The sequence below is a fragment of the Primulina eburnea genome, chromosome 15, assembly GCF_022965805.1.
Source record: "Primulina eburnea isolate SZY01 chromosome 15, ASM2296580v1, whole genome shotgun sequence".
Taxonomy (NCBI): domain Eukaryota; kingdom Viridiplantae; phylum Streptophyta; class Magnoliopsida; order Lamiales; family Gesneriaceae; genus Primulina; species Primulina eburnea.
The window spans coordinates 35394692-35406874 of record NC_133115.1 but is presented as its reverse complement, the minus strand read 5'-3'; the positions used below and the strand labels follow the sequence as shown (position 1 = coordinate 35406874).

The window sequence follows — 12183 nt, the reverse complement described above, 5'->3', positions numbered from 1 at the left end:
AGCCAATCGGAGCCATGGCCCAGGAAACCCCTAAGATACTTCCCCTTTTATTTTGTAGACCTACTGAAATCAGTAGCCAACGAAAATTCAATTATAGGTTCCATCCTATATTGAAACTGTGAGGATTGGTATTATGGACACCTCCAGACTTCCTTGGATCGATGATGGGCCAGTTTTGAATATGAGAATTTATTCATGTGCATCGATCTTTAAGTTCTATGCCTAAAAGCAATGCTTAGAATCTGTCCCAAATTTTGAAGTTCATTATTTATTTATTTGGATAACTATATTGTGATACATGTTCAATTCCATAGAGAAGCACGAATTGCAAGATTGATATTAAGATCATTTAGTTTTGATGGAGCAATTAAATTATCCTTTTCCTCCAAAAACATTGAAAACATTAAGATTTCCAAATGTGAGCAACCATATTCAAGAGCTTGACATGGGAAATAACGTATAGACTAGGAGTCTAGGAGTAACCTGAGCAAGCTCTAAAATTTCATTGTGGTCTTTATTCAGCTCTGTAGGAACAGACCTAACAAGCTTCTTTTTACCCAGAGATATCACCTCAAAACCATTACCAAGAACCTGGAAACACAATAGAAATATATGTGAACAACTAGCTCCAAATGCAAGTCATATTGGATGTTAAATTAAAGGGTCAGAGTGGGTCAGAATTAACCGATTTCAAAATTTTGAAAATCATAACCAAACTGAATTAACCGATGTAACGAATTTTTTTAATTGAAAACCGAATTTCCGAAATAACCGAACCGAATTTCTAGATTACCTCGGTTCGGTAGGTTAATTTGGTTTAATCGAAGTCTTGCTCACCCCTTATCCACCACAAAAAGATACAAATTTTAGATATAACTAAATATAAGGTAATTTATATTCACCTCTTTAACATTTTATGTATTTGATATTCATTTTTCCTAACATGTTATAATTTGTCACATTTTATGTATTTTATACTTATTTTTCTTAACATATTATAATTTTTATACTTAATAAAGAAAATAACTCTCAAATACATAAAACAGGTGGATATAAACAACCAATTATAAATATTTGTAACGAATTTTTGATGAAAGCTGGTGAAAAGTTAAAACTATTTGGATTCCACAAATAAGAAATAATTTCTATTTTGATAGAAAAAATATTTAAGTTAAAAGCTTTTTTTTTTAGAAAGGGGGTTTTTATTAAAAAAAAATTAGTATTAAATTGAAATTTAATTGATTAAATAATGAAAAAAACAATTATCAAGAAGCCAAAAATTATGTCAAATGGGGTGGCAAGTTGCAACTTATTATTATTATCTTTTAATAAAAAAAAATACTAAAAAGATAAATTCTTGTATCGTTGACTCGATGAGGCCCACTAATTCACGTAAGTCAGAAGCCCACCATGTAATCGGAAACTACCCGGCCCATTCTCTTTGTGTATATATTGTGTGTATACCCTATCACTCTTTCTTTCTGCGTCTTGAAGCCGTCGTTAGCTTCGATGGTTACTTTTGCGTCGATTAGGGTTAATTATCTCAAGCGATTCCATTTTTTTTATCTTTTATTTCGAAAATCCCTGTGAAGATCGTCATGATAAATCAAAAGTAGTGGCCTGATATCGATGATGATATTATTATTCCGAGGGATTCTCTTCCCCACGCCCTCACCCCCTCAATTTCTATGTTTCTTTTGTTAAAAAAATGCAATCTTTTGCAGCATACAGCAAAAATACCGTGCTCGGTTATTTCAAGAAATTTGTTCATGTTATCTTCTGATATTTGAAATAACCACATCCCAATGATGTTTCTTGACATAATTTTATCGTTAAAAGTAGACTGAATTCGTGATGTCAAAATGGTTCTGAGGGATGTGGAAAATCTTTTTCATCGTGAATGAGCTTCGCTTGTACAAGTGAAGTGTGGAGTAAGCTTCCATGGAAATCGATGATTTCCTGTCTAGGGAATCCGATGTGTGATAATACCGGGATAATACCCATTTTCGTCCTTTTCGTTAACCGCTTTTCCCATTTCAGTCCCACATGATTTTTGACTGCGTAAATAATCCTTCATGTTTTCAAAATATTCTCGAATTGGTCCATACCGTTACTCTGACGTTAAGTTTAACGTTGACTTGTGAAAAACTGCAAATATTAGCGACGGTTTTTCAAAAGCCGTCGCTAATTAGTGTCGTTACTATTTTCATAAAATAAATTTTAAGTTTTTTTAAAAAAATTTATTAAAATTAATTTTTTTTATTTAATGAAAATATTAAACCGTCGCTAATTAGCGACGGTTTGTTACACCGTCGCTAATTAGCCACGGAGTTTTACAAACCGTCGCTAATTAGCGACGATGATCTAACTCGTCGCTAATTAGCGACGGTTTTTATTTCCATAAAATAAAAAAATTACTTTTAATAAATTTTTTTAAAAAAACTTAGAATCGGACTATGCTAACAATATTAATGATCTTAACTAAAACTTAAAAATTTACAAAAAATTAAAACGAAAAAGTTTACCCTAAGTCGAAACTAAAATCGCGTAAGAGAAAATTTTTTAAGTGTTGTGAAGTGGTGTGTATGAAAATGGAAAGAGAGTATATTTATAGACAGTTTGTTTTATGCTTTTGGTAAAATAGCGACGATGATTGCAAAACCGTCTATACTTCAAGGTTAATAATATTACCGTCGCTATTAGCGACGGTGTTACCAAAACTCGTCGCAAACTGTCTATAAAAATACTCTCTTTCCATTTCATCCACACCACTTAACAACACTTAAATTTTTTTTCTCTTACACGATTTTAGTTTCGAGTTAGGGTAAACTTTTTCGCTTTAATTTTTTGTAAATTTTTAAGTGTTAGTTAAGATCATTAATATTGTTAGCAGAGTCCGATTCTAAGTTTTTTTTTAAAATTATTAAAATTAATTTTTTTATTTTATGAAAATATTAAACCGTCGCTAATTAGCGACGAAGTTTTTAAAACCTGTCGCTAATTAGCGACGGTTTATTAAAAACCGTCGCTGAATTGTCTATTCTTCAATGTTAATAATTTTACCGTCACTATTAGCGACGGTTCTAGTAAAATCCGTCGCAAACTGTCTATTAAACCTACTCTAATTTTTCTCTCTTAAAATTAATTTTTTTTATTTTATGAAAATATTAAACTGTCGCTAATTAGCAACGAAGTTTTGAAAACCCGTCGCTAATTAGCGACGGTTTATATTAAACCATCGCTAATGTCAAGTCAATGTTAACCTTAACTTTGGGATGACGGTAGGGACCAATTCGGGAATATTTTGAAAACATGAAGGATTATTTACGCAGTCAAAAATCATGTGGGACTGAAATGGGAAAAGCGGTTAACGAAAAGGACGAAAATAGATATTATCCCGATAATACCCGGTATAATCCATTGATCTGTCTTTCGTCTACCTTCGTTCTACATTGGAGAACTTGTTCCAGTCTAGGGAATCCGATGTTTTATAATACGCGGTAGAAGTGTATATGGTCTAACATAGAATCAACCCTTACAATGCCATCTCCACATTTTTTTATATAAAAAATAATATTTTTAATAGACAATTATCTTACAAAATTGACTTATTAACTAATGTATCGTCTTACGAGAGTTTTTGTGTATAATTAATCATTATCGTCCATAATTTTCTACCTTGTTTGCCTAAGTTAGTGAGTTGAAGAAGATTGGTATTCTGATGCTTAAGGTTTACACATGATTGTATGGTATTCATTCTCTTAGGGATGCTTGCAACTCATTCATTGAGAAGTTCGTTTTTGTCGAAGAGATGAAATCAAGTAGCGCACAGACTGACATCTCATGGATTCTATCTCAGTGCTCCAGTGTTTCATGAATTACGTCCTTATTTTTCAGCACTGCTGTAAAACATGACACTGGTGATTTTGTTGGTTAATGAATGAATGCTTTTTCCATTCAAAAAATAATTTAAAAAATCACTAGCTCTTAGAGTATTGGCATTTTAAAATACATAATCACTAGCTCCAAATACATAAAAACATACAATGAATTGATTGAACGAAAACGATCGAAGCATCAGCAAACAATTCTGTTAATATCTCAGAGAATTTGTAAACAAATAATGCACTCTGGCAAAATTCTCTACATCCATTTCAAGATTGATGCAACTGCAATATTTAACAATGCACTCCAGGCATTTGAGCTAGGGTGTGTAAATATAAAATGTGTATCAAACGTCAACTCCAGACACCATCATCAAGCAAAAAGGAATTATGACGGCTATTTACTCAAGTTTCGCAGATCAATTTCCCAGGCAGATGCCAACTGCAGTAGCAATTGGTCTGTTGACGAGCCTTCCCAGTCCTCAGGCAGGTCTACTGAATTACATTCTTGCAAATTCTGCAAAATCTCCATTTTCACTTCCATGGGAATGCCAGGAATATCTTGACCATTTTCCAAGACAATGTCTGCCAACTGAGTTAAGGAAGCAGAACAGAATCAATAGACTTATCCTTTACCACTGTCAAATAAAGTCGCATGAAAAGACCAAATTTTAAATACCAACATGGAAACAGAAGTTATACCTGTTGAATCCAGTATAAGCACATATCAAACAAGTTATGCTCCAACAGAAACTGTGAAACAGCATGCAGAACTTCACTGGCCACCTCATTTGAGAGTTGGTCAATTACAGGGCCTGATTTGTCCATGAGTTTTACTAGTAAGAGGTCATCTCCAGTAGACAAAACCTCGACAAAAGCTGAATCTACATAACCAACATGAAGAGCATCCATTGCATTGCTCCAAGACGTCCAAATTGGATCACGTTCTTGCACTGGACCATCGCCTCCTAGTGCTTCAGCTGTCATTTCTGGTATAGCCACTTGAGCACTACGTGTAATTCCATTGTCTTCACCAGCAACTCGAATAGCTTCCAAGGTTGCTTCATCCTTTGAAGCTTGCCAAACACTTCTTGCAGAAGGTCCTTCACCAAATCTAACAGGCCCTGCTCCGTTTTCCCAAGCTCTCCGGTTACCAGCCTGATCAGCCTCATTTTCTGTTTTAGAATTTCTAAAATCTGTCGGACCACTTCCAGCAGCTCTTCTTGAGCCAATTTGGCCATTTTTGCCATATGTGGGGAAGTCCCAAGAATCTGATACATCAGATCTCCAAGAAGAGCCCCTACCTTTCAGTCCGGAAGAAACATTATCAAATGCAGTAAACCTCTCTCCAAAGTGACCGCGCCCATCGTTACCTCTTCCAAGTTTTCCACTGGAATAGTCAGGAAAGCCATTGTATCTGCTGAGAGACCTATTTGAAGATCCCTCAAATCCTACCATAGAACTACTGCTCCTTCTGCCTGAGGATACAGACAAATCTCGTGCCATGTCTTCAACAACTCTCTCAAGACCTCGCACTCTGTTTTCTAAGGTCACCATGCTATCATGAGACCCGCCCATAAAATCCTTCAATGGAAAAGAAACATTCATAAATGCCAATTCAGGAATCAAGATCTAAATGCAAATAAAATAAAGAAACCTGCAACATATTCATTAGATGAGCTTGTTGCCTCTCCAGTTGTAACAATTGTCTCTGAATTACCAACCAATTTCCTTTAGTACTCATAAATCCCTCAGATTGACCTGAATTTCTGGAAAAATCAGGGTAAATGTTGGATGACTCTCGCTGAATAGAAGAATTACCATGCTCACCAACAATGCCCCTTTCCATGCTTCCATATTTCCCTCTGATTTCACCAGCCTGTATGTTGAGCCCAACGTTCCCATTCAGATCTGTATCATATGATTCTGACTCTTCCTCATTTTGTGAATTTGAAACTTTAATACATCGGCGAGAGACAATCACTTCTACAGGTAACTCACCCGAACCTCTAGTTTCTAGTTTCTGGAAGAATTCAGGGTTAAGTTCTTTGTCAGTCAATGCTGGGGCTTTCTTCTTTAGTATCCCTACAGTCTTGTCAGAAATGTTGTTTTCCTTTACAGAATTTTCGCTTCCTTTAACACCGAGACTTGTAAGATCGTTTCTATCTGATGGGTCGGTAGCCTCACCTTCTGAATATTGAGCATTTTAATATGGAACTTGTGAAGAGAAAAATTCCAACTGAATGATATATTAAATGATGAAGTTTTTTATCAAATGCCTACCATGAGATGAAGCTTTATTATCATCTGAAGATCCATCTCCTTTCCCAGCAATTTTCTTCCATATCAGCAAAGCCTCGGTCATACTCTCTCTTGCAGGTTTAATCTAAGGAAAAGTTGGCATTGTAATAGTTGGTTAGGTTACCCATAATACTAGAAGTAATACATCCTCAACTGACTGAAATTCCCACCTAAAATCTCCATTTAAGAAAATCAAACATCATTTTAGAAGAGGAGAATCACGTATGAAAATATACCTTACCCAACTGTTATATAAACTAGTATCTTTGCATTGATGCCAGAAATTCATAAAAGATAAAAAGTCAAAGATGGTTCAGGAATATATCATACTGTTTTGATGTATCGTAGTTTGGATAGATATAACACTATTTGATGCATGAATACCTTGTCAAATCGACAAGACTCGAGCACATTCAATGTGGAAGCAGCTCCTTCCGGTGTTATGTTACTCGTGTTAGAAGATAAGGAAATTAACGCCTCAGCTGCAGCCTTTCTAGTGGCCCAATCTGAACTGCCAAGACACTCGTGAATGCTTGGCAGCAAGGATTCTAAACTTTGAGGTGTGATAGCTCCAACCTGCAACAACATAAAGAACACGTATACTATCACCACAGAAGAATATTAACTGACATCTTCATGTTATTGTCTAGTATTGCTATTGCAGAAATCCAGAAATGTAATAACCTGAACAGACTAAATCAAAATGAGTGGAAAAAATATTGCGCATTGAAATTCATCCACGGAAAGCTCATTCTCCTAGCATATAATAAGATGCTAGATATGTAAAGTGATATGATGACTATTGGGAACCCTTATTGACCTTGACAAGGTAAGGGTGGTGAATAAATACTTTAAGTACCGACATCACTTGTTTCTGTGGTGGTTCACATGCTTAAGTACAGCCAAACTTTTGGAAACCACATAGACACAAATAAAACATTGAGAAGGATGGATTCTACTTTCTAGGGCATATCAAAATTATCCTGGGCTTAAGTGACTTGTTAAAGCAATGTAATACAACATTGTCTATTACAAGTTCATCATGCTCCAGGAGTTTTGCCACAAATGTGAAGCACAAAGTAAAACAGTGGAAACCAATATGACAAATATTTCATATTCCGTCGATCTACTCTCTCTATGGTGTTATCACATATATACAAAAGTAGAATAAATAATCAAATATAGCTTTTGATTGATCTAGTCTTTCACTATGGTGTTATCAAACGTATTACAAAAAGTAGAAAAAATAATCAGAAATAGCTTAAGATACAGTAAAACTTCAGCAAGCTTTTCTAATAAATCTCGATTAACATCAAAAACAAAGTTTCCAAGTAGTAATGAATTCAAAAGGCGAATTAAATAAGATATCAAACATCAACTAAGCAGATCAATCCATCACCATTGGGGACCAAACCTGGGACAAACTCGAAACCACTTGCAATAGTGAAGCTTTAGCCAAGAAATTCAGACTATTCAAGTGCTTGCAAACCCTAGGACAAAGTTTCTGGAACGTAACCAAAGGCGGGTCAACGGCGCTTTCAATCATTTTAGCTAAACACATAGCAGCGGCGCCTTGGGCAGTTTTGTTATTCTCATTCATCACTTCAAACAAAGGCTTCACAAACAGAGAAACAACTCCGTCCCCACCATTACCGCCCTTCAGGTACAACCCTGCCAGAGAACCAATGGCATCACGACACGCGTCCCTGACCTGTGAATCAGAGTCCTTGAGCTTTTTCACAATGTGGGCAATGATTTTGGTGAGGTGGGTCGCGGCAGGGTCGGTGTGGACGGCACATAGCACGGCGAGGAGGCGGAGACCTTCCTTCTTGCCAGCAGGCTTGGGGTCATTGGAGGCGTCGTAAAGGCAGTTGAGTAGCATTGAAATGCCGTCGCTTGAGAGTCCATTTATGATCTTCTCAAGATCTTCAACAGCGATCTGCTGGGTGTCTCGGTCGGCTAGTTTAGAGAGGGAAGTAAGGATTCTTTGCTTCAATTCAACCATGGCCAAATGGGACGACAAAGAAGATGAGGAAGAAGCAGATGAAGATCTCAAAGGGCTTGTTTGGTTAGGAGGTTTCGTGGGTTTTGAAGATCTTTGCGAGCTCATTTTTGAATTTTTGCAGCACAAGAATAACTAAACAACGCAAAAAAAGATTTATTGAATTTAAGAGGAACAAGGAGATGGATAATGAGGTAAATTTGAAATCTTTTGAATTGAAAATGCAATATATTTGAAGGGAAGGATGATAATCAAGGAAGGGAGGGGTCGGAATCAATGGTGGTTGCTAAAATCGAAAGCAAAAATGAGAGCATCTGCTGACTGCTGTGTACCTGGATAGCTCAGTCAGATAGATCTGTGACTGAAAGTGGATCTAAATCCGGAAAATTCGATGCTGCCCGTGCAGGCACTGCCTGCACGGGCAGATCCAAGGGCCAGAAAATTTCTGGCCCATTTTATTTTATTTTTTTAAAAAAATTTCTCCCCCCATGATTGAATCTTGACCCTTGATTGGGTGTGGGGGCACTGCCCCACACCCAGGATCGACTTTACTATCCCCCATTTTTCATTTCAAGTAATCCGATTTTAATTTACTTATATAAATTATCTTCTTTTATTTTTTCCGACTTTTTTTTTTCAAGAATTGAGAAAATATGTAAAGGTTCAGATCTGATTCCAATAGGATGATAATTCTTTATTAGAGCATAAGCAAGTCATTAATGAATGCAGTAAACTGGCATGTTGTGGCTGAATAATCAGAAGAGTGCACATGGAAATTTTGAATTTTAGAGCCCAAAAGTGAATTTTTCAATAATATAATTGAACATGTGGTTAAGGGACATAATGCAAACATTTCAACACATATTGGTTGCATATACTTGTCTCCATCACATACCATAAAAGTTGATGTCCCATAGAAAATATTATTGTTGAATCTGCTCTTTTCGCAATACATTTGCGAGCCCCATCAGATTAATGTGTGTTCATAGTATTTTGATGAGCTACCAACATTGTTTCACTATAAAAGGCCAATTACGTGTTTATTATTAATTTTTATGATGATGTTGTACTTTGATGTACATTGGATAAATTTCTAATTAATAAATACTAATTAATATTCACATTTCACAACAAATTCCAATCCTACAGTCATAGATGATAAGACCCATTGGTTTCCAGAGTCGGCGAGAATCTGAAACCATCGCCAATGGCATCAACATTTCCACTTTCTCTCCGACCCAATTTCTCCTCTAAACCTATAGGTTCTTCTTCTTATTCAAGTGGGTCTGCTGTTGTAAGTCTCCCGCAGCGGACTTGTCCATTTCTTGGTTGTGCAAATGGTCTTGGATGGTGCAGAAGCACAAGAAAATTGGGTCCCAGCTGCGGTTCGAGAACCACTTGTTGGTTCAAGTTCGGGAAGAATGGAGTCGATGCTGAAGGAGCCGGCATTTATGGTAGTCAGTCCCGCGATGATTTTGACCGCGACGATGTTGAACAGGTGTAGTATATCGCTACTGATTTTGTTCTTGTTTACGCCTTAATTGTTGGCAATTTTTCCCTGCGCTTTTTTGTGTCTGAGTTTACGGCAAAGTTTTGTTCGTTAGATTGGGAGAACATAATGTGAAAAGATAAGTATCGATTACTGCCTAATCTTTGACACTTAATGGCTGATTATTTCCCAGATGCAAAAAACTTTTAGAGCACCGAAAGTTTAAGTTGAATGCTGTGGTGTAGTTGATGAACCTCGCAATTCTGATGTGGATTTGGGCGCAAAGATTTTAGTTTGAGAAAAATTCCACAGAAAATTAATCCTCCTCTGTCTCGCCCTGATTTTCTTAGGAAAAGCTTGCGAACGTATTAGTTACGGTGATCTTATTTAAGTCAGTACTGGGATACCATACATCACTTTCACTTGAAATGTATTGAACAATGATAAAAGGATTACTGGAACTGTAAAAGGTAGTTTTTGATTGATCGAATATTTACTGGATACACCAATTAGATATCCATTTTAAGGTTGAAGCTGCAGTGTAGTTCGAATTTAACCTACAAGATGGGCAAGCTTGGATTGTTTGGATAATGCCATAGTATCATTGATAACAAATTTAGATGCTTTGGCTTGTATAGTGCAATATTAATTTTGAAGGTGAGGACTGTGTCCTATGATTGAAAACGAGGCAGTGAAATCTGTCGTTGAAGCCTAAGTTTTTGATTGATCGAATATTTACTGGATACACCAATTAGATATCCATTTCAAGGTTGAAGCTGCAGTGTAGTTCGAATTTAACCTACAAGATGGGCAAGCTTGGATTGTTTGGATAATGCCATAGTATAATTGATAACAAATTTAGATGCTTTGGTTTGTATAGTGCAATAGTAATTTTGAAGGTGAGGACTGTGTGTGCTATGATTGAAAACGAGGCAGTGAAATCTGTCGTTGAAGCCTATCCAGTATAAAATTTGAAGTCGATGCTGCATTGATAGAGTCAAGTGTATCTCCTCAGCTTGATGTTCTAATTAATAGTTTTAATCTTCTTAAAGACCTTGGTTTCTGTGATAATTTGAACTTTTGAGCAGTACTTCAACTATATGGGCATGTTAGCTGTGGAGGGTTCATACGATAAAATGGAGGCTCTACTGAACCAGAACATCCACCCTGTCGATATTTTGTTATTGCTGGCTGCTTCAGAGGGTGATAAACCGAAGATCGAAGAGTTGATGCGAGCTGGAGCTAATTACACCATCAAGGATGCACAGGGTCGGACTGCGTTGGATAGAGCAGCCAGCAATGAAATCAAGGAATTTATTCTTGGATTCTCTGTGCAAAAAGCTTGATGATTCTTGAAGCGCAAGATGTGTCCCGAAATATTTTATCGTGTGATCACGTTGTATTTGTTCGGTGGTGGCTGTATAAATTTACCTTGTATTCGATCAGTTCTCTAGCTAAACTTAGATAAGTTTGAGGGCTTTTAATTTTCGTTTCTCACTGAGTATCTTTGTGGACAGAGACCAATGATTTTGTTTGTGATCCATCATCGTTTGATGCGCACTTATTAAGGTCGGATGTAATATAATTTTTTATTCATATCTTTAATTTTTAATAATCTGAATTTCATAAATTTATCTGTGATTATATTTATTTGGTTGCATTAAACATCCTTCTTCATTCACATCATTAGCATATTACAATTATATTTCATTTAACCATCATGCTTGTTTTTGTTGTTCGTCTGGCTGTCTTGATTTAGGAACAAAAGCAGCAACAGAAAAAGCAAGTCAAGGCAAGGAATTTTCTTTCGCAAGACGAAATTGACCGTATAAAGTGTTATATGTTGCAGACAATCGTCCCCAAAATAATACAACTTCAAGTCGAGAGATCGAAGTACTACAAATTCTTGAAAACAGCGAACAAAATTACGCAGTAGCTTTCAAATATGAAACGAAAATAAGTGCAGCAACATGGCAAGAAAAATTCGAACCCCAATAATGATGTATTAGAGGACTATTTATAAATGATCACAGAATGCGTAGAAGAGATGCATTTTTCCAGATCGGATGCGGAGAAGAGTCGCAACTTTTCTGCGAGAGTAGTGAAGGGTCACAATGGTTTGTGCCAAAAGAAGCTTGGAGAAGATGTTATGATGGCCAAGGGACGCACAGAACGTTTGGTTATCTCAGAATCCGCGGAGCGCGCGGCCGTCGCGCACCCATGTGAGAAGCTGTGCGGCCACGCGCAGGGTTCTGTCCGTTGGCGCTGAACCAACAACAAGCGCGCATCCGCGCGGGAAGCGGCACACCCGCGCGCCTAGTTCTGTCCGAATGCATCATCTTGCGTTGTGCGTTTCAGGCGCGAGTGCTAATTTCCAAATAAATTTGGTCAAAAAAATTAATATTGGGCAAAGACCGCACCGCGCCATACCACGCCTCACCAGCTGGCCACGCGCGCATGTTATACTGAGACACAACCTATTGAGGTCTTCTCCTTTCTAAAAGTTT

At 36.8% G+C, this 12183-nt stretch overlaps 2 protein-coding genes and 1 non-coding gene across 3 annotated transcripts; 2 read left to right on the top strand and 1 right to left on the bottom strand.

Annotated features, from left to right (window-relative positions):
• The first annotated feature begins 1579 nt into the window (after window positions 1-1579).
• Window positions 1580-1656, top strand: LOC140815803 (small nucleolar RNA R21). Its single transcript, XR_012114448.1, has one exon. It is a non-coding gene; the product is annotated as a small nucleolar RNA R21 (small nucleolar RNA).
• A 2327-nt stretch (window positions 1657-3983) lies between these two features.
• LOC140813876 (microtubule-associated protein TORTIFOLIA1-like) lies at window positions 3984-8547 on the bottom strand. The gene is made up of 6 exons (XM_073172668.1): window positions 7600-8547; window positions 6570-6761; window positions 6168-6270; window positions 5542-6074; window positions 4587-5468; window positions 3984-4476 (listed from the first exon to the last, which is right to left on the bottom strand). The coding sequence occupies exons 1-6, from the start codon at window positions 8293-8295 to the stop codon at window positions 4282-4284; spliced, it is 2601 nt and encodes an 866-aa protein (XP_073028769.1). The 5' UTR covers window positions 8296-8547; the 3' UTR covers window positions 3984-4281.
• Window positions 8548-9311: 764 nt separating this feature from the next.
• Window positions 9312-11326, top strand: LOC140815061 (protein LHCP TRANSLOCATION DEFECT-like). The gene is made up of 2 exons (XM_073174164.1): window positions 9312-9685; window positions 10765-11326. Exons 1-2 carry the CDS (start codon window positions 9395-9397, stop codon window positions 11020-11022), a joined length of 549 nt encoding a protein of 182 aa, XP_073030265.1. The 5' UTR covers window positions 9312-9394; the 3' UTR covers window positions 11023-11326.
• The last annotated feature ends 857 nt before the right edge of the window (window positions 11327-12183 follow it).